The 20,718-nt window shown below is 47.9% G+C and overlaps 1 protein-coding gene and 2 long non-coding RNA genes across 3 annotated transcripts in view; 1 reads left to right on the top strand and 2 right to left on the bottom strand.

Moving 5' to 3' along the window:
• Positions 1-20,718, bottom strand: part of znf710b (zinc finger protein 710b) — a 31,681-nt gene that overhangs the window by 6,556 nt on the left and 4,407 nt on the right. The window contains 4 exon segments of the mRNA XM_052517329.1: positions 914-1,085; positions 1,262-1,299; positions 1,302-1,446; positions 18,398-19,942. Coding sequence (XP_052373289.1) covers positions 914-1,085; positions 1,262-1,299; positions 1,302-1,446; positions 18,398-19,942 — 1,900 coding nt within the window.
• On the top strand, positions 9,496-15,640 carry LOC127929366 (uncharacterized). The gene is made up of 11 exons (XR_008134665.1): positions 9,496-10,003; positions 10,050-10,274; positions 10,636-10,729; positions 10,865-11,003; positions 11,502-11,636; positions 11,907-11,951; positions 12,942-13,080; positions 13,216-13,354; positions 13,919-14,012; positions 15,012-15,451; positions 15,521-15,640. It is a non-coding gene; the product is annotated as an uncharacterized LOC127929366 (long non-coding RNA).
• On the bottom strand, positions 17,849-18,173 carry LOC127929372 (uncharacterized). Its single transcript, XR_008134672.1, has 3 exons — positions 18,055-18,173; positions 17,943-17,998; positions 17,849-17,886 (listed from the first exon to the last, which is right to left on the bottom strand). It is a non-coding gene; the product is annotated as an uncharacterized LOC127929372 (long non-coding RNA).

The following is a 20,718-nucleotide window of genomic DNA, read 5'->3' as shown; positions in this document are numbered from 1 at the left end:
GATAAAGGGTTAGGGGTAAAGGGTTAGGGGTAAAGGGTTAGGGGTAAAGGCTTAGGGGTAAAGGCTTAGGGGTAAAGGCTTAGGGGTAAAGAGTTAGGGGTAAAGAGTTAGGGGTAAAGAGTTAGGGGTAAAGGGTTAGGGGTAAGGGTTAGGGATAAAGCCCTACCTTGTCCGTCAGGTGAGATGTTCATGCTGGGTTAGGGGTAAAGGGTTAGGGTAAAGGGTTAGGGTAAAGGTTAGGGGTAAAGGGTTAGGGGTAAAGGGTTAGGGGTAAAGGGTTAGGGGTAAAGGGTTAGGGGTAAAGGGTTAGGGGTAAAGGGTTAGGGGTAAAGGGTTAGGGTAAAGGGTTAGGGGTAAAGGGTTAGGGTAAAGGGTTAGGGGTAAAGGGTTAGGGGTAAAGGGTTAGGGGTAAAGGGTTAGGGGTAAAGGGTTAGGGATAAAGGGTTAGGGTAAAGGGTTAGGGGGTAAAGGGTTAGGGTAAAGGGTTAGGGTAAGGGTTAGGGGTAAAGGGTTAGGGGTAAAGGGTTAGGGTAAAGGGTTAGGGGTAAAGGGTTAGGGTTTAGGGGTAAAGGGTTAGGGTAAAGGGTTAGGGGTAAAGGGTTAGGGTTTAGGGTAAAGGGTTAGGGTGCATAAAGGGTTAGGGGTAAAGGGTTAGGGGTAAAGGGTTAGGGTAAAGGGTTAGGGTAAAGGGTTAGGGTAAAGGGTTAGGGGTAAAGGGTTAGGGGTAAAGGGTTAGGGTAAAGGGTTAGGGGTAAAGGGTTAGGGGTAAAGGGTTAGGGTAAAGGGTTAGGGTAAAGGGTTAGGGGTAAAGGGTTAGGGGTAAAGGGTTAGGGTAAAGGGTTAGGGGTAAAGGGTTAGGGGTAAAGGGTTAGGGGTAAAGGGTTAGGGTAAAGGGTTAGGGATAAAGCCCTACCTTGTCCGTCAGGTGAGATGTCCATGCCGTGTTTGACCTTCATGTGTCGGCTGAGGTTCCCCTTCAGGTTAAACTTGGAGGAGCAGTAAGGACACTTGAAGGGTTTGGAGCCGGCGTGGAGGTGCATGTGACCCAGCAGGTTGTACATTCTGTTGAACGACTTCCCGCACACCTGGAAAAGTCAAAGCATGACTAACATTAACAGAAACAAATGCCTGGAACATAAAATAACGTTATTAACCGGTTCCCATGCTTTTAAAATAACAGTTATGTTATGGATCACGTTCCTTCCAGGTTCCTGTTATTTTCCGTTCCCTGAACTTGTTCCAACCCTGGATATAAACTCACCTTGCATTTGAAGGGTTTGGGGCAGGTGGGTTAGTGCGTTTTGGCGTCTGTTTCTGGATGAAGCTCTTGAAGCAGATGTGACACTGGAAGGGTCTGATGCTGTTGTGGATCAACATGTGTCTCTTCAGGTTGGCTGACAAGGTGAACTCACGGGAACACACCTCACACTTATGACCCTTCATTCCCTGACCAATAAGAACACAGGAGGACAGTTAGATGAGGACCATTGCAGCCGAATGAATGAACATGAAGTTAGTTCAAATTCTGTAAAGAAGCTGAAGGAAAAGCATGACTATACTGGGATCAGACCTAGCTTGGTCAAATACTTCTAAAGGCTGGGTGGTACTTAGCTTGGTTGGTCTGTTATACTGGGATCAGACCTAGCTTGGTCAAATACTTCTAAAGGCTGGGTGGTACTTAGCTTGGTTGGTCTGTTATACTGGGATCAGACCTAGCTTGGTCAAATACTTCTAAAGGCTGGGTGGTACTTAGCTTGGTTGGTCTGTTATACTGGGATCAGACCTAGCTTGGTCAAATACTTCTAAAGGCTGGGTGGTACTTAGCTTGGTTGGTCTGTTATACTGGGATCAGACCTAGCTTGGTCAAATACTTCTAAAGGCTGGGTGGTACTTAGCTTGGTTGGTCTGTTATACTGGGATCAGACCTAGCTTGGTCAAATACTTCTAAAGGCTGGGTGGTACTTAGCTTGGTTGGTCTGTTATACTGGGATCAGACCTAGCTTGGTCAAATACTTCTAAAGGCTGGGTGGTACTTAGCTTGGTTGGTCTGTTATACTGGGATCAGACCTAGCTTGGTCAAATACTTCTAAAGGCTGGGTGGTACTTAGCTTGGTTGGTCTGTTATACTGGGATCAGACCTAGCTTGGTCAAATACTTCTAAAGGCTGGGTGGTACTTAGCTTGGTTGGTCTGTTATACTGGGATCAGACCTAGCTTGGTCAAATACTTCTAAAGGCTGGGTGGTACTTAGCTTGGTTGGTCTGTTATACTGGGATCAGACCTAGCTTGGTCAAATACTTCTAAAGGCTGGGTGGTACTTAGCTTGGTTGGTCTGTTATACTGGGATCAGACCTAGCTTGGTCAAATACTTCTAAAGGCTGGGTGGTACTTAGCTTGGTTGGTCTGTTATACTGGGATCAGACCTAGCTTGGTCAAATACTTCTAAAGGCTGGGTGGTACTTAGCTTGGTTGGTCTGTTATACTGGGATCAGACCTAGCTTGGTCAAATACTTCTAAAGGCTGGGTGGTACTTAGCTTGGTTGGTCTGTTATACTGGGATCAGACCTAGCTTGGTCAAATACTTCTAAAGGCTGGGTGGTACTTAGCTTGGTTGGTCTGTTATACTGGGATCAGACCTAGCTTGGTCAAATACTTCTAAAGGCTGGGTGGTACTTAGCTTGGTTGGTCTGTTATACTGGGATCAGACCTAGCTTGGTCAAATACTTCTAAAGGCTGGGTGGTACTTAGCTTGGTTGGTCTGTTATACTGGGATCAGACCTAGCTTGGTCAAATACTTCTAAAGGCTGGGTGGTACTTAGCTTGGTTGGTCTGTTATACTGGGATCAGACCTAGCTTGGTCAAATACTTCTAAAGGCTGGGTGGTACTTAGCTTGGTTGGTCTGTTATACTGGGATCAGACCTAGCTTGGTCAAATACTTCTAAAGGCTGGGTGGTACTTAGCTTGGTTGGTCTGTTATACTGGGATCAGACCTAGCTTGGTCAAATACTTCTAAAGGCTGGGTGGTACTTAGCTTGGTTGGTCTGTTATACTGGGATCAGACCTAGCTTGGTCAAATACTTCTAAAGGCTGGGTGGTACTTAGCTTGGTTGGTCTGTTATACTGGGATCAGACCTAGCTTGGTCAAATACTTCTAAAGGCTGGGTGGTACTTAGCTTGGTTGGTCTGTTATACTGGGATCAGACCTAGCTTGGTCAAATACTTCTAAAGGCTGGGTGGTACTTAGCTTGGTTGGTCTGTTATACTGGGATCAGACCTAGCTTGGTCAAATACTTCTAAAGGCTGGGTGGTACTTAGCTTGGTTGGTCTGTTATACTGGGATCAGACCTAGCTTGGTCAAATACTTCTAAAGGCTGGGTGGTACTTAGCTTGGTTGGTCTGTTATACTGGGATCAGACCTAGCTTGGTCAAATACTTCTAAAGGCTGGGTGGTACTTAGCTTGGTTGGTCTGTTATACTGGGATCAGACCTAGCTTGGTCAAATACTTCTAAAGGCTGGGTGGTACTTAGCTTGGTTGGTCTGTTATACTGGGATCAGACCTAGCTTGGTCAAATACTTCTAAAGGCTGGGTGGTACTTAGCTTGGTTGGTCTGTTATACTGGGATCAGACCTAGCTTGGTCAAATACTTCTAAAGGCTGGGTGGTACTTAGCTTGGTTGGTCTGTTATACTGGGATCAGACCTAGCTTGGTCAAATACTTCTAAAGGCTGGGTGGTACTTAGCTTGGTTGGTCTGTTATACTGGGATCAGACCTAGCTTGGTCAAATACTTCTAAAGGCTGGGTGGTACTTAGCTTGGTTGGTCTGTTATACTGGGATCAGACCTAGCTTGGTCAAATACTTCTAAAGGCTGGGTGGTACTTAGCTTGGTTGGTCTGTTATACTGGGATCAGACCTAGCTGTTATACTGGGATCAGACCTAGGTCAAATACTTCTAAAGGCTGGGTGGTACTTAGCTTGGTTGGTCTGTTATACTGGGATCAGACCTAGCTTGGTCAAATACTTCTAAAGGCTGGGTGGTACTTAGCTTGGTTGGTCTGTTATACTGGGATCAGACCTAGCTTGGTCAAATACTTCTAAAGGCTGGGTGGTACTTAGCTTGGTTGGTCTGTTATACTGGGATCAGACCTAGCTTGGTCAAATACTTCTAAAGGCTGGGTGGTACTTAGCTTGGTTGGTCTGTTATACTGGGATCAGACCTAGCTTGGTCAAATACTTCTAAAGGCTGGGTGGTACTTAGCTTGGTTGGTCTGTTATACTGGGATCAGACCTAGCTTGGTCAAATACTTCTAAAGGCTGGGTGGTACTTAGCTTGGTTGGTCTGTTATACTGGGATCAGACCTAGCTTGGTCAAATACTTCTAAAGGCTGGGTGGTACTTAGCTTGGTTGGTCTGTTATACTGGGATCAGACCTAGCTTGGTCAAATACTTCTAAAGGCTGGGTGGTACTTAGCTTGGTTGGTCTGTTATACTGGGATCAGACCTAGCTTGGTCAAATACTTCTAAAGGCTGGGTGGTACTTAGCTTGGTTGGTCTGTTATACTGGGATCAGACCTAGCTTGGTCAAATACTTCTAAAGGCTGGGTGGTACTTAGCTTGGTTGGTCTGTTATACTGGGATCAGACCTAGCTTGGTCAAATACTTCTAAAGGCTGGGTGGTACTTAGCTTGGTTGGTCTGTTATACTGGGATCAGACCTAGCTTGGTCAAATACTTCTAAAGGCTGGGTGGTACTTAGCTTGGTTGGTCTGTTATACTGGGATCAGACCTAGCTTGGTCAAATACTTCTAAAGGCTGGGTGGTACTTAGCTTGGTTGGTCTGTTATACTGGGATCTGTTAGACCTAGCTTGGTCAAATACTTCTAAAGGCTGGGTGGTACTTAGCTTGGTTGGTCTGTTATACTGGGATCAGACCTAGCTTGGTCAAAATACTTCTAAAGGCTGGGTGGTACTTAGCTTGGTTGGTCTGTTATACTGGGATCAGACCTAGCTTGGTCAAATACTTCTAAAGGCTGGGTGGTACTTAGCTTGGTTGGTCTGTTATACTGGGATCAGACCTAGCTTGGTCAAATACTTCTAAAGGCTGGGTGGTACTTAGCTTGGTTGGTCTGTTATACTGGGATCAGACCTAGCTTGGTCAAATACTTCTAAAGGCTGGGTGGTACTTAGCTTGGTTGGTCTGTTATACTGGGATCAGACCTAGCTTGGTCAAATACTTCTAAAGGCTGGGTGGTACTTAGCTTGGTTGGTCTGTTATACTGGGATCAGACCTAGCTTGGTCAAATACTTCTAAAGGCTGGGTGGTACTTAGCTTGGTTGGTCTGTTATACTGGGATCAGACCTAGCTTGGTCAAATACTTCTAAAGGCTGGGTGGTACTTAGCTTGGTTGGTCTGTTATACTGGGATCAGACCTAGCTTGGTCAAATACTTCTAAAGGCTGGGTGGTACTTAGCTTGGTTGGTCTGTTATACTGGGATCAGACCTAGCTTGGTCAAATACTTCTAAAGGCTGGGTGGTACTTAGCTTGGTTGGTCTGTTATACTGGGATCAGACCTAGCTTGGTCAAATACTTCTAAAGGCTGGGTGGTACTTAGCTTGGTTGGTCTGTTATACTGGGATCAGACCTAGCTTGGTCAAATACTTCTAAAGGCTGGGTGGTACTTAGCTTGGTTGGTCTGTTATACTGGGATCAGACCTAGCTTGGTCAAATACTTCTAAAGGCTGGGTGGTACTTAGCTTGGTTGGTCTGTTATACTGGGATCAGACCTAGCTTGGTCAAATACTTCTAAAGGCTGGGTGGTACTTAGCTTGGTTGGTCTGTTATACTGGGATCAGACCTAGCTTGGTCAAATACTTCTAAAGGCTGGGTGGTACTTAGCTTGGTTGGTCTGTTATACTGGGATCAGACCTAGCTTGGTCAAATACTTCTAAAGGCTGGGTGGTACTTAGCTTGGTTGGTCTGTTATACTGGGATCAGACCTAGCTTGGTCAAATACTTCTAAAGGCTGGGTGGTACTTAGCTTGGTTGGTCTGTTATACTGGGATCAGACCTAGCTTGGTCAAATACTTCTAAAGGCTGGGTGGTACTTAGCTTGGTTGGTCTGTTATACTGGGATCAGACCTAGCTTGGTCAAATACTTCTAAAGGCTGGGTGGTACTTAGCTTGGTTGGTCTGTTATACTGGGATCAGACCTAGCTTGGTCAAATACTTCTAAAGGCTGGGTGGTACTTAGCTTGGTTGGTCTGTTATACTGGGATCAGACCTAGCTTGGTCAAATACTTCTAAAGGCTGGGTGGTACTTAGCTTGGTTGGTCTGTTATACTGGGATCAGACCTAGCTTGGTCAAATACTTCTAAAGGCTGGGTGGTACTTAGCTTGGTTGGTCTGTTATACTGGGATCAGACCTAGCTTGGTCAAATACTTCTAAAGGCTGGGTGGTACTTAGCTTGGTTGGTCTGTTATACTGGGATCAGACCTAGCTTGGTCAAATACTTCTAAAGGCTGGGTGGTACTTAGCTTGGTTGGTCTGTTATACTGGGATCAGACCTAGCTTGGTCAAATACTTCTAAAGGCTGGGTGGTACCCAGCTTGGTTGGTCTGTTATACTGGGATCAGACCTAGCTTGGTCAAATACTTCTAAAGGCTGGGTGGTACTTAGCTTGGTTGGTCTGTTATACTGGGATCAGACCTAGCTTGGTCAAATACTTCTAAAGGCTGGGTGGTACTTAGCTTGGTTGGTCTGTTATACTGGGATCAGACCTAGCTTGGTCAAATACTTCTAAAGGCTGGGTGGTACTTAGCTTGGTTGGTCTGTTATACTGGGATCAGACCTAGCTTGGTCAAATACTTCTAAAGGCTGGGTGGTACTTAGCTTGGTTGGTCTGTTATACTGGGATCAGGCTGGCTTGTGGTCTGTTATACTGGGATCAGACCTAGCTTGGTCAAATACTTCTAAAGGCTCTAGCTTGGTCAAATACTTCTAAAGGCTGGGTGGTACTTAGCTTGGTTGGTCTGTTATACTGGGATCAGACCTAGCTTGGTCAAATACTTCTAAAGGCTGGGTGGTACTTAGCTTGGTTGGTCTGTTATACTGGGATCAGACCTAGCTTGGTCAAATACTTCTAAAGGCTGGGTGGTACTTAGCTTGGTTGGTCTGTTATACTGGGATCAGACCTAGCTTGGTCAAATACTTCTAAAGGCTGGGTGGTACTTAGCTTGGTTGGTCTGTTATACTGGGATCAGACCTAGCTTGGTCAAATACTTCTAAAGGCTGGGTGGTACTTAGCTTGGTTGGTCTGTTATACTGGGATCAGACCTAGCTTGGTCAAATACTTCTAAAGGCTGGGTGGTACTTAGCTTGGTTGGTCTGTTATACTGGGATCAGACCTAGCTTGGTCAAATACTTCTAAAGGCTGGGTGGTACTTAGCTTGGTTGGTCTGTTATACTGGGATCAGACCTAGCTTGGTCAAATACTTCTAAAGGCTGGGTGGTGCCCTTCACTTATTATTATTCCATTGCACACTAAATCAAGCACTAGTACTGATATGATTCATATGCATCTGAGCCAGGTCTGATTGGGATACATGAAGGATCATGTATTCTTTGTTCTAGATATCGGACAGACAGACACAGGTAGCCCAGCGGTTAAGAGCTTTGGCCCAGTAACCGAAAGGTCGCTAGTTCGAGTCCCCGAGTTGGCAAGGTTGAAAAGTCTGCCGTTCTGCCCTTGGGCAAGGCAGTTACCCCAAACAACTTCTCCTCGGGCACCGATGACGTAGATGTCAATTAAGTCAGACCCCGCACCGCTCTGATTCAGAGAGATGGGTTAAATATGGAAGACACATTTCAGTTGAATGCATTCAGTTGTGGAACTGACAAGGTATCCCCCTTTCCCACACTCAATCCCGTCTGTCTCAACCCGCCTCGTCTGACCGTCTGTCTCAACCCACCGCGTCTGACCGTCTGTCTCAACCCACCGCGTCTGACCGTCTGTCTCAACCCACCGCGTCTGACCGTCTGTCTCAACCCACCGCGTCTGACCGTCTGTCTCAACCCACCGCGTCTGACCGTCTGTCTCAACCCACCGCGTCTGACCGTCTGTCTCAACCCACCGCGTCTGACCGTCTGTCTCAACCCACCGCGTCTGACCGTCTGTCTCAACCCACCGCGTCTGACCGTCTGTCTCAACCCACCGCGTCTGACCGTCTGGCTCAACCCACCGCGTCTCACCGTCTGTCTCAACCCACCGCGTCTGACCGTCTGTCTCAACCCACCGCGTCTGACCGTCTGTCTCAACCCACCGCGTCTCACCGTCTGTCTCAACCCACCTCGTCTGACCGTCTGTCTCAACCCACCGCGTCTCTGTCTCAACCCACCGCGTCTGACCGTCTGTCTCAACCCACCGCGTCTGACCGTCTGTCTCAACCCACACGTCCCCGTCTGTCTCAACCCACCGCGTCTGACCGTCTGTCTCAACCCACCACCGCGTCTGACCGTCTGTCTCAACCCACCGCGTCTGACCGTCTGGTCTCAACCCACCGCGTCTGACCGTCTGTCTCAACCCACTGACCACGTCTGACCGTCTGTCTCAACCCACCGCGTCTGACCGTCTGTCTCAACCCACCGCGTCTGACCGTCTGTCTCAACCCACCGCTGTCTGACCGTCTGTCTCAACCCACCGCGTCCACCGTCTGTCTCAACCCACCCCGTCTGGTCGTCTGTCTCAACCCACCTGTCTGACTCACCCACCGGTCTGACCGTCTGTCTCAACCCACCGCGTCTGACCGTCTGTCTCAACCCACCGCGTCTGACCGTCTGTCTCACCTCCCACCGCGTCTGACCGTCTGTCTCAACCCACCGTCCAACACCGTCTGTCTCAACCCACCGCGTCTGACCGTCTGTCTCAACCCACCGCGACTGACCGTCTGTCTCAACCCACCGCGTCTGACCGTGTCTCAACCCACCGCGTCTGACCGTCTGTCTCAACCCACCGCGTCTGGTCCGTCTGTCTCAACCCACCACTGACCGTCTGTCTCAACCCACCGGTCTGACCGTCTGTCTCTCCCCACCCACCGTCTGTCTCAACCCACCAGGTCTGGTCTCAACCCACCCCGTCTGACCGTCTGTCTCAACCCACCGCGTCTACCGTCTCTCAACCCACCCCTCACCGTCTGTCTCATACCGCGTCTGACCGTCTGTCTCACACCCAGGTTGGTCATCTAATCTGTCCAACCCACCACTGACTGACCGTCTGTCTCAGGTCTGGTCATCTAATCTATCCAACACCACTGACTACACTCTCAGGTTGGTCATCTAATCTATACCAACACCACTGACTACACCTCTCAGGTTGGTCATCTAATCTATACCAACACCACTGACTACACACTCTCAGGTTGGTCATCTAATCTATACCAACACCACTGACTACACCTCTCAGGTTGGTCATCTAATCTATACCAACACCACTGACTACACCTCTCAGGTTGGTCATCTAATCTATACCAACACCACTGACTACACCTCTCAGGTTGGTCATCTAATCTATACCAACACCACTGACTACACCTCTCAGGTTGGTCATCTAATCTATACCAACACCACTGACTACACCTCTCAGGTTGGTCATCTAATCTATACCAACACCACTGACTGACTACACCTCTCAGGTTGGTCATCTAATCTATACCAACACCACTGACTACACCTCTCAGGTTGGTCATCTAATCTATACCAACACCACTGACTACACCTCTCAGGTTGGTCATCTAATCTATACCAACACCACTGACTACATCTCTCAGGTTGGTCATCTAATCTATACCAACACCACTGACTACACCTCTCAGGTTGGTCATCTAATCTATACCAACACCACTGACTACACCTCTCAGGTTGGTCATCTAATCTATACCAACACCACTGACTACACCTCTCAGGTTGGTCATCTAATCTATACCAACACCACTGACTACATCTCTCAGGTTGGTCATCTAATCTATACCAACACCACTGACTACACACTCTCAGGTTGGTCATCTAATCTATACCAACACCACTGACTACATCTCTCAGGTTGGTCATCTAATCTATACCAACACCACTGACTACACCTCTCAGGTTGGTCATCTAATCTATACCAACACCACTGACTACATCTCTCAGGTTGGTCATCTAATCTATACCAACACCACTGACTACACCTCTCAGGTTGGTCATCTAATCTATACCAACACCACTGACTACACCTCTCAGGTTGGTCATCTAATCTGTACCAACACCACTGACTACACCTCTCAGGTTGGTCATCTAATCTATACCAACACCACTGACTGACACACTCTCAGGTTGGTCATCTAATCTATACCAACACCACTGACTACACCTCTCAGGTTGGTCATCTAATCTATACCAACACCACTGACTACACCTCTCAGGTTGGTCATCTAATCTATACCAACACCACTGACTACACCTCTCAGGTTGGTCATCTAATCTATACCAACACCACTGACTACACCTCTCAGGTTGGTCATCTAATCTATACCAACACCACTGACTACACTCTCAGGTTGGTCATCTAATCTATACCAACACCACTGACTACACCTCTCAGGTTGGTCATCTAATCTATACCAACACCACTGACTGACTACACCTCTCAGGTTGGTCATCTAATCTATACCAACACCACTGACTACACCTCTCAGGTTGGTCATCTAATCTATACCAACACCACTGACTACACCTCTCAGGTTGGTCATCTAATCTATACCAACACCACTGACTACACCTCTCAGGTTGGTCATCTAATCTATACCAACACCACTGACTACACCTCTCAGGTTGGTCATCTAATCTATACCAACACCACTGACTACATCTCTCAGGTTGGTCATCTAATCTATACCAACACCACTGACTGACTACACCTCTCAGGTTGGTCATCTAATCTATACCAACACCACTGACTACACCTCTCAGGTTGGTCATCTAATCTATACCAACACCACTGACTACACCTCTCAGGTTGGTCATCTAATCTATACCAACACCACTGACTACACCTCTCAGGTTGGTCATCTAATCTATACCAACACCACTGACTACACCTCTCAGGTCGGTCATCTAATCTATACCAACACCACTGACTGACACACCTCTCAGGTTGGTCATCTAATCTATACCAACACCACTGACTACACCTCTCAGGTTGGTCATCTAATCTATACCAACACCACTGACTACACCTCTCAGGTTGGTCATCTAATCTATACCAACACCACTGACTACACCTCTCAGGTTGGTCATCTAATCTATACCAACACCACTGACTACACCTCTCAGGTTGGTCATCTAATCTATACCAACACCACTGACTACACCTCTCAGGTTGGTCATCTAATCTATACCAACACCACTGACTACACCTCTCAGGTTGGTCATCTAATCTATACCAACACCACTGACTACACCTCTCAGGTTGGTCATCTAATCTATACCAACACCACTGACTACATCTCTCAGGTTGGTCATCTAATCTATACCAACACCACTGACTACACCTCTCAGGTTGGTCATCTAATCTATACCAACACCACTGACTACACCTCTCAGGTTGGTCATCTAATCTATACCAACACCACTGACTACACCTCTCAGGTTGGTCATCTAATCTATACCAACACCACTGACTACACCTCTCAGGTTGGTCATCTAATCTATACCAACACCACTGACTACACCTCTCAGGTTGGTCATCTAATCTATACCAACACCACTGACTACACCTCTCAGGTTGGTCATCTAATCTATACCAACACCACTGACTACACCTCTCAGGTTGGTCATCTAATCTATACCAACACCACTGACTACACCTCTCAGGTTGGTCATCTAATCTATACCAACACCACTGACTACATCTCTCAGGTTGGTCATCTAATCTATACCAACACCACTGACTACACCTCTCAGGTTGGTCATCTAATCTATACCAACACCACTGACTACACCTCTCAGGTTGGTCATCTAATCTATACCAACACCACTGACTACACCTCTCAGGTTGGTCATCTAATCTATACCAACACCACTGACTACACCTCTCAGGTTGGTCATCTAATCTATACCAACACCACTGACTACACCTCTCAGGTTGGTCATCTAATCTATACCAACACCACTGACTACACCTCTCAGGTTGGTCATCTAATCTATACCAACACCACTGACTACACCTCTCAGGTTGGTCATCTAATCTATACCAACACCACTGACTACACCTCTCAGGTTGGTCATCTAATCTATACCAACACCACTGACTACACCTCTCAGGTTGGTCATCTAATCTATACCAACACCACTGACTACACCTCTCAGGTTGGTCATCTAATCTATACCAACACCACTGACTACACCTCTCAGGTTGGTCATCTAATCTATACCAACACCACTGACTACACCTCTCAGGTTGGTCATCTAATCTATACCAACACCACTGACTACACCTCTCAGGTTGGTCATCTAATCTATACCAACACCACTGACTACACCTCTCAGGTTGGTCATCTAATCTATACCAACACCACTGACTACACCTCTCAGGTTGGTCATCTAATCTATACCAACACCACTGACTACACCTCTCAGGTTGGTCATCTAATCTATACCAACACCACTGACTACACCTCTCAGGTTGGTCATCTAATCTATACCAACACCACTGACTACACCTCTCAGGTTGGTCATCTAATCTATACCAACACCACTGACTACACCTCTCAGGTTGGTCATCTAATCTATACCAACACCACTGACTACACCTCTCAGGTTGGTCATCTAATCTATACCAACACCACTGACTACACCTCTCAGGTTGGTCATCTAATCTATACCAACACCACTGACTACACCTCTCAGGTTGGTCATCTAATCTATACCAACACCACTGACTGACTACACCTCTCAGGTTGGTCATCTAATCTATACCAACACCACTGACTACACCTCTCAGGTTGGTCATCTAATCTATACCAACACCACTGACTACACCTCTCAGGTTGGTCATCTAATCTATACCAACACCACTGACTACACCTCTCAGGTTGGTCATCTAATCTATACCAACACCACTGACTACACCTCTCAGGTTGGTCATCTAATCTATACCAACACCACTGACTACACCTCTCAGGTTGGTCATCTAATCTATACCAACACCACTGACTGACTACACCTCTCAGGTTGGTCATCTAATCTATACCAACACCACTGACTACACCTCTCAGGTTGGTCATCTAATCTATACCAACACCACTGACTACACCTCTCAGGTTGGTCATCTAATCTATACCAACACCACTGACTACAGGTTGGTCATCTAATCTCTACCAACACCACTGGTTGGTCATCTAATCTATACCAACACCACTGACTACACCTCTCAGGTTGGTCATCTAATCTATACCAACACCACTGACTACACCTCTCAGGTTGGTCATCTAATCTATACCAACACCACTGACTACACCTCTCAGGTTGGTCATCTAATCTATACCAACACCACTGACTACACCTCTCAGGTTGGTCATCTAATCTATACCAACACCACTGACTACACCTCTCAGGTTGGTCATCTAATCTATACCAACACCACTGACTACACCTCTCAGGTTGGTCATCTAATCTATACCAACACCACTGACTACACCTCTCAGGTTGGTCATCTAATCTATACCAACACCACTGACTACACCTCTCAGGTTGGTCATCTAATCTATACCAACACCACTGACTACACCTCTCAGGTTGGTCATCTAATCTATACCAACACCACTGACTACACCTCTCAGGTTGGTCATCTAATCTATACCAACACCACTGACTACACCTCTCAGGTTGGTCATCTAATCTATACCAACACCACTGACTGACTACACCTCTCAGGTTGGTCATCTAATCTATACCAACACCACTGACTACACCTCTCAGGTTGGTCATCTAATCTATACCAACACCACTGACTACACCTCTCAGGTTGGTCATCTAATCTATACCAACACCACTGACTACACCTCTCAGGTTGGTCATCTAATCTATACCAACACCACTGACTACACCTCTCAGGTTGGTCATCTAATCTATACCAACACCACTGACTACACCTCTCAGGTTGGTCATCTAATCTATACCAACACCACTGACTACACCTCTCAGGTTGGTCATCTAATCTATACCAACACCACTGACTACACCTCTCAGGTTGGTCATCTAATCTATACCAACACCACTGACTACACCTCTCAGGTTGGTCATCTAATCTATACCAACACCACTGACTACACCTCTCAGGTTGGTCATCTAATCTATACCAACACCACTGACTACACCTCTCAGGTTGGTCATCTAATCTATACCAACACCACTGACTGACACCTCTCAGGTTGGTCATCTAATCTATACCAACACCACTGACTACACCTCTCAGGTTGGTCATCTAATCTATACCAACACCACTGACTACACCTCTCAGGTTGGTCATCTAATCTATACCAACACCACTGACTACACCTCTCAGGTTGGTCATCTAATCTATACCAACACCACTGACTACACCTCTCAGGTTGGTCATCTAATCTATACCAACACCACTGACTACACCTCTCAGGTTGGTCATCTAATCTATACCAACACCACTGACTACACCTCTCAGGTTGGTCATCTAATCTATACCAACACCACTGACTACACCTCTCAGGTTGGTCATCTAATCTATACCAACACCACTGACTACACCTCTCAGGTTGGTCATCTAATCTATACCAACACCACTGACTACACCTCTCAGGTTGGTCATCTAATCTATACCAACACCACTGACTGACTACACCTCTCAGGTTGGTCATCTAATCTATACCAACACCACTGACTGACTACACCTCTCAGGTTGGTCATATAATCTATACCAACACCACTGACTACATCTCTCAGGTTGGTCATATAATCTATACCAACACCACTGACTACATCTCTCAGGTTGGTCATCTAATCTATACCAACACCACTGACTACATCTCTCAGGTTGGTCATCTAATCTATACCAACACCACTGACTACACCTCTCAGGTTGGTCATCTAATCTATACCAACACCACTGACTACATCTCTCAGGTTGGTCATCTAATCTATACCAACACCACTGACTGACTACACCTCTCAGGTTGGTCATCTAATCAGAACCAAGGACTATATACAGTTCCTAGAAATAACTACTTTTAATAAAGACTAACTAAACTGAACCACTGAGAGCATAGTCAGTCTACCATGGCCTTTGAAACCTTCTGGGTTATGGTTAGAGATAGGGGTTCCAGTGGTCTCAGATGGTCAGTACCTTGTGGTTGAGGGATGCTGGAGGAGGGCTAGGGTTAAAGGTCAGCGGTTAGAGTTAGGGTTAAGGTATATTGTGGGTGAGGGATGCTGGCGGAGGGCTAGGGTTAAAGGTCAGGGGTTAGAGTTATGGTTTAGGTATATTGTGGGTGAGGGATGCTGGCGGAGGGCTAGGGTTAAAGGTCAGGGGTTAGAGTTATGGTTTAGGTATATTGTGGGTGAGGGATGCTGGCGGAAGGCTAGGGTTAAAGGTTAAGAGTTACGGTTTAGGTATATTGTGGGTGAGGGATGCTGGCAGAAGGCTTGGGTTGAAGGTCAGGGGTTATAGTTAGGGTTTAGGTATATTGTGGGTGAGGGATGCTGGCGGAGGGCTCGGGTTAAAGGTCAGGATTAGCTACATGGCCAAAGGTATGTGGACATGCTGGAACATCTAGGGTTAAAGGTCAGGGTTAGATTATGGACTTAAGGTATATTGTGGGTGAGGGATGCTGGCGGAACAGCTAGGGTTAAACTCAGGGGCTAGGTTAGGCTTTCCATTGTGGGTGAGGATGCTGTTGGAACATTGCTGCTATAACAGCCTCCAACTCTTCTTAAGAAGGCTTTCCACTGGTGTTGGAACATTGCTTGCTATAACAGCCTCCACTCTTCTGGGAAGGCTTTCCACTAGATGTTGGAACATTGCTGCTATAACAGCCTCCACTCTTCTGGGAAGGCTTTCCACTAGATGTTGGAACATTGCTGCTATAACAGCCTCCACTCTTCTGGGAAGGCTTTCCACTAGATTTGGAACATCAGGAACAGCCTAGCTACATGGCTATGTGGGAACCTGCTATCACATCAGCCCCTGGACAGCCTCCACTCTTTCTGGGGAACATCATAACTTTCTACTAGATGTTGGAACATTGCTGCTATAACAGCCTCCACTCTTCTGGGAAGGCTTTCCACTAGATGTTGGAACATTGCTGCTATAACAGCCTCCACTCTTCTGGGAAGGCTTTCCACTAGATGTTGGAACATTGCTGCTATAACAGCCTCCACTCTTCTGGGAAGGCTTTCCACTAGATGTTGGAACATTGCTGCTTTAACAGCCTCCACTCTTCTGGGAAGGCTTTCCACTAGATGTTGGAACACTGCTGCTATAACAGCCTCCACTCTTCTGGGAAGGCTTTCCACTAGATGTTGGAACATTGCTGCAGGGACTTTCTTCCATTCAGCCACAACAGCATTAGTGAGGTCGGCACACAGTCAGCGTTCTAATTCATCCCAAAGGTGTTCAATGGGATTGAGGTCAGGGCTGTGTGCAGGCCAGTCAAGTTCTTCCATACCGATCTCGACAAACCATTTCTGTATGGACCTCACTTTGTGCACGGGGGCATTGTCATGCTGAAACAGGAAAGGGCCTTCCCCCAAACTGTTGCTACAAAGTTGGAAGCACAGAATAGCCTAGAATGCATGCTGTAGCGTTAAGATCTCCCTTCACTGGAACTAAGGGGCTGAGCCCTGACCATGAAAAACAGCCCCAGGCCATTATTCCTCCTCCACCAAACATTACAGTGGGCACTATTCATTTGGGCAGGTAGAGTTAACTGGCATCCACCAAACCCAGATTTGACAGACAGACTGCCAGATGGTGAAGCGTGATTAATCACTCCAGAGAACGCGTTTCTACTGTTCCAGGATGCAATGGCGGCGAGCTTTACACCACTCCAGCCGGCGCTTGGCATTGCGCATGGTGATCTTAGGCTTGTGTGTGGCTGCTCAGCCATGGAAACCCATTTCATGATGCTCCCGACGAACAGTTCTTGTGCCAACATGTTTTGGTTGGTGAATATATTTATAAAAGGCACCTTAGAGAGATTATCACAGCCATCAAAACACCACACATGGGTAAGCCCACACAAATCACAGCTCTTATTTGAAATGTCTCTAAAAATCCACCATGGGGGAAAAAATGAATGGCAGTTTGGAACTCTGTATCGAGTGTTGCAACCGAGAACAGACCATTTTTACTCGCTTCAGCACTCTGCGGTCCCGTTCTGTGAGATTGTGTGCCCTACCACTTCGCGGCTGAGCTGTTGTTGCTCCTAGACATTTCCACTTCACAATAACAGCACTTACAGTTGACCGGGGCAGCTCTACAAGGGCAGAAATTTCATGAACTGACATGTTGGAAAGGTGGGATCCTATGACGGTGCCACGTTGAAAGTCACTGAGCTCTTAGGTAAGGAAATTCCATTTCAAATGTGTGTCTATGGAGATTGCATGGCTGTGCGCTCAATTATATACACCTGTCAGCAACTGGTGTGGCTGAAATAGCTGATTCCAATCATTTGAAAGGGTGTCCACATACATTTGGCCATGTAGTGTGTGAGGGTGTGCTGGCGGAGGGTTATGGTTAGGGGTCAGGGGTCAGAGTTAGGTACCTTGTGTGTGAGGGCGTGCTGGCGGAGGCTTATGGTCAGAGGTCAGAGTTAGGTACCTTGTGTGTGAGGGCGTGCTGGCGGAGGGTTATGGCTAGGGGTCAGAGTTAGGTACCTTGTGTGTGAGGGCGTGCTGGCGGAGGGTTATGGTTAGGGGTCAGAGTTAGGTACCTTGTGTGTGAGGGCGTGCTGGCTGAGGGTTATGGGTAGGGGTCAGAGTTAGGTACCTTGTGTGTGAGGGCGTGCTGGCGGAGGGTTATGGGTAGGGGTCAGAGTTAGGTACCTTGTGTGTGAGGGCGTGCTGGCGGAGGGTTATGGGTAGGGGTCAGAGTTAGGTACCTTGTGTGTGAGGGCGTGCTGGCGGAGGGTTATGGGTAGGGGTCAGAGTTAGGTACCTTGTGTGTGAGGGCGTGCTGGCTGAGGGTTATGGGTAGGGGTCAGAGTTAGGTACCTTGTGTGTGAGGGCGTGCTAGCGGAGGGTTATGGTCAGGGGTCAGAGTTAGGTACCTTGTGTGTGAGGGCGTGCTGGCGGAGGGTTATGGCTAGGGGTCAGGGGTCAGAGTTAGGTACCTTGTGTGTGAGGGCGTGCTGGCGGAGGTGGTGCAGCTGGACAAACTCCAGCCCACAGTGGGAACAGGAATATGGCCGAGGACTCTGGTGTTTCAGGAGATGGTTCTGCAGCTGGCTGCGGTAGGTGAAGGACTTGTTGCACTCTGTACACTGGTAAGTAGTTGGTCCCTGGTGGCTGGTCTGGTGGCGCTTCAGATGGGCGTAGGTGGGGAACTCCATGCCACACTGGGAACACACGTGGCAGCGCCCGCGCTCGTGTTTGGTCTCGTGGGCGCGGAGCTCGCTGGGGTAGGCGAAGCCACGGCGACAGAAGCGGCAGCTGTAAGGTTTGACGTCGGTGTGCTGCAGCATGTGTCTCTTCAGGTGGGAGGTCTGGGTGAAGCCCTTCTTACACACGGTGCATTTATGAGGCCTAGTTCCCTGGTGGGTGAGCAGGTGGGTCTGCAGGTGGCTGGGCTGCTTAAACAGCTTCCCACAGTGGGGGCAGGCGTGGGGCTTGATGCCCTGGTGACCCAGGATGTGAGTTACCAGGTTGTACTTGGAGGTGTAAGACTTTTCACACATACGGCACTTCCATCTCTTCAGCCCCTCCCCCATGTCCACGCAGTACGACTCATCTATCTGGATGTTGATGTCTAGACGGTCAACCCTCCGGCCGTGGTGACGATGGGTCCCTCCTCTTCCTGCTCCTGCTCCTCCTCTTCCCCCTACCCCCTGCTCCAGCTGGTTGCCCCACATCATACCCTGGCTGTTCTCATGGTAGATCTCCCCACCCTCGTACCCCCCCACCTCGCTGGACTGGAAGTAGCTGCTGATAGTCTCCTCCTGTCCTCCTTTCATCAGGCTGTTTCCCTGCTCTCCCTCCTCCTCCTCCTCCTCCCTTGCTCTCTCCTGATGCCCCCTCTGCCCCTGCAGGCCTCGATGCCCCGGCTCCCCTTTATGGCTGTGCCCTGCCTGGGAGTGTGTGTGAGGGTGTGTGTTAGCCTGCTGGCTGGACATGTCTCTGTCACACTCGGCACAGCCTTTTTGGGCGGCGGCACGGAGAGAGGCGGGGTCAACCTGGACCAATCCCCCTCTAGTAGTAGCCAGGTTGTTCAGCATGTGAACACAGGACGTCAGGCCAGTGATAACCCCTTCTCCTTTCACTTGGGATGACCCGTCCACAGGCACTCCAGCATGGCGCTCGGGTCCTACCATCTTCCCCTCGGGGGGTGGTCCGTGCCACCTCCTCTGGCTACAGCTGGGCTGCATGTGGCCGTCTTCAGGCAGGTTTTCTCCCAGGTAATCTCCGTTAGCTCCTATCAGCTGATCAGCGTATTCGTAATCCACCCCCTCTACAGGTAGGGCAGGGGACTCTTTAGGTTCTCCTGTGTAGAAGCCATTAGGAGCGATGGTAGCACCAAACACCTCATTCTGAGAGATGAGCCCCAGAACAGCAGCCTGGGCTAGAGACAGAACCACCACAGGATCAGTCTGAGTGCCAGAATCAACCTGTCTGGCCATCTCCCTGGGCTCACATCTAACCAGGCGCCTGCTGGCTTCCTCCTGAGACACAAACAGGGAGACAAGGTTAGTAATGCAACACATCTTTACTATCTATGATGTTGATCAGAGATAGCAGCAGAGTCAGTGAGGAGAGACTTCATCACTAATATCACCTCTCAACACTGGTCAACCATCATCAATAATATCACCCATCAGCCCCTGGTCAACCATCATCAATAATATCACCCATCAGCCCCTGGTCAACCATCATCAATAATATCACCCATCAGCCCCTGGTCAACCATCATCAATAATATCACCCATCAGCCCCTGGTCAACCATCATCAATAATATCACCCATCAGCCCCTGGTCAACCATCATCAATAATATCACCCATCATCAATAATATCACCCATCAGCCCCTGGTCAACCATCATCAATAATATCACCCATCAGCCCCTGGTCAACCATCATCAATAATATCACCCATCAACCATCAATAATATCACCCATCAGCCCCTGGTCAACCATCATCAATAATATCACCCATCAGCCCCTGGTCAACCATCATCAATAATATCACCCATCATCAATAATATCACCCATCAGCCCCTGGTCAACCATCATCAATAATATCACCCATCAGCCCCTGGTCAACCATCATCAATAATATCACCCATCAGCCCCTGGTCAACCATCATCAATAATATCACCCATCATCAATAATATCACCCATCAGCCCCTGGTCAACCATCATCAATAATATCACCCATCAGCCCCTGGTCAACCATCATTAATAATATCACCCATCAGCCCCTGGTCAACCATCATCAAT

Source organism: Oncorhynchus keta, unplaced genomic scaffold (genome assembly GCF_023373465.1).
Source record: "Oncorhynchus keta strain PuntledgeMale-10-30-2019 unplaced genomic scaffold, Oket_V2 Un_scaffold_6846_pilon_pilon, whole genome shotgun sequence".
NCBI classification, from domain to species: domain Eukaryota; kingdom Metazoa; phylum Chordata; class Actinopteri; order Salmoniformes; family Salmonidae; genus Oncorhynchus; species Oncorhynchus keta.
Note: the sequence above shows the minus strand (reverse complement) of the source record. Positions and strands in the feature narration are given on the sequence as shown.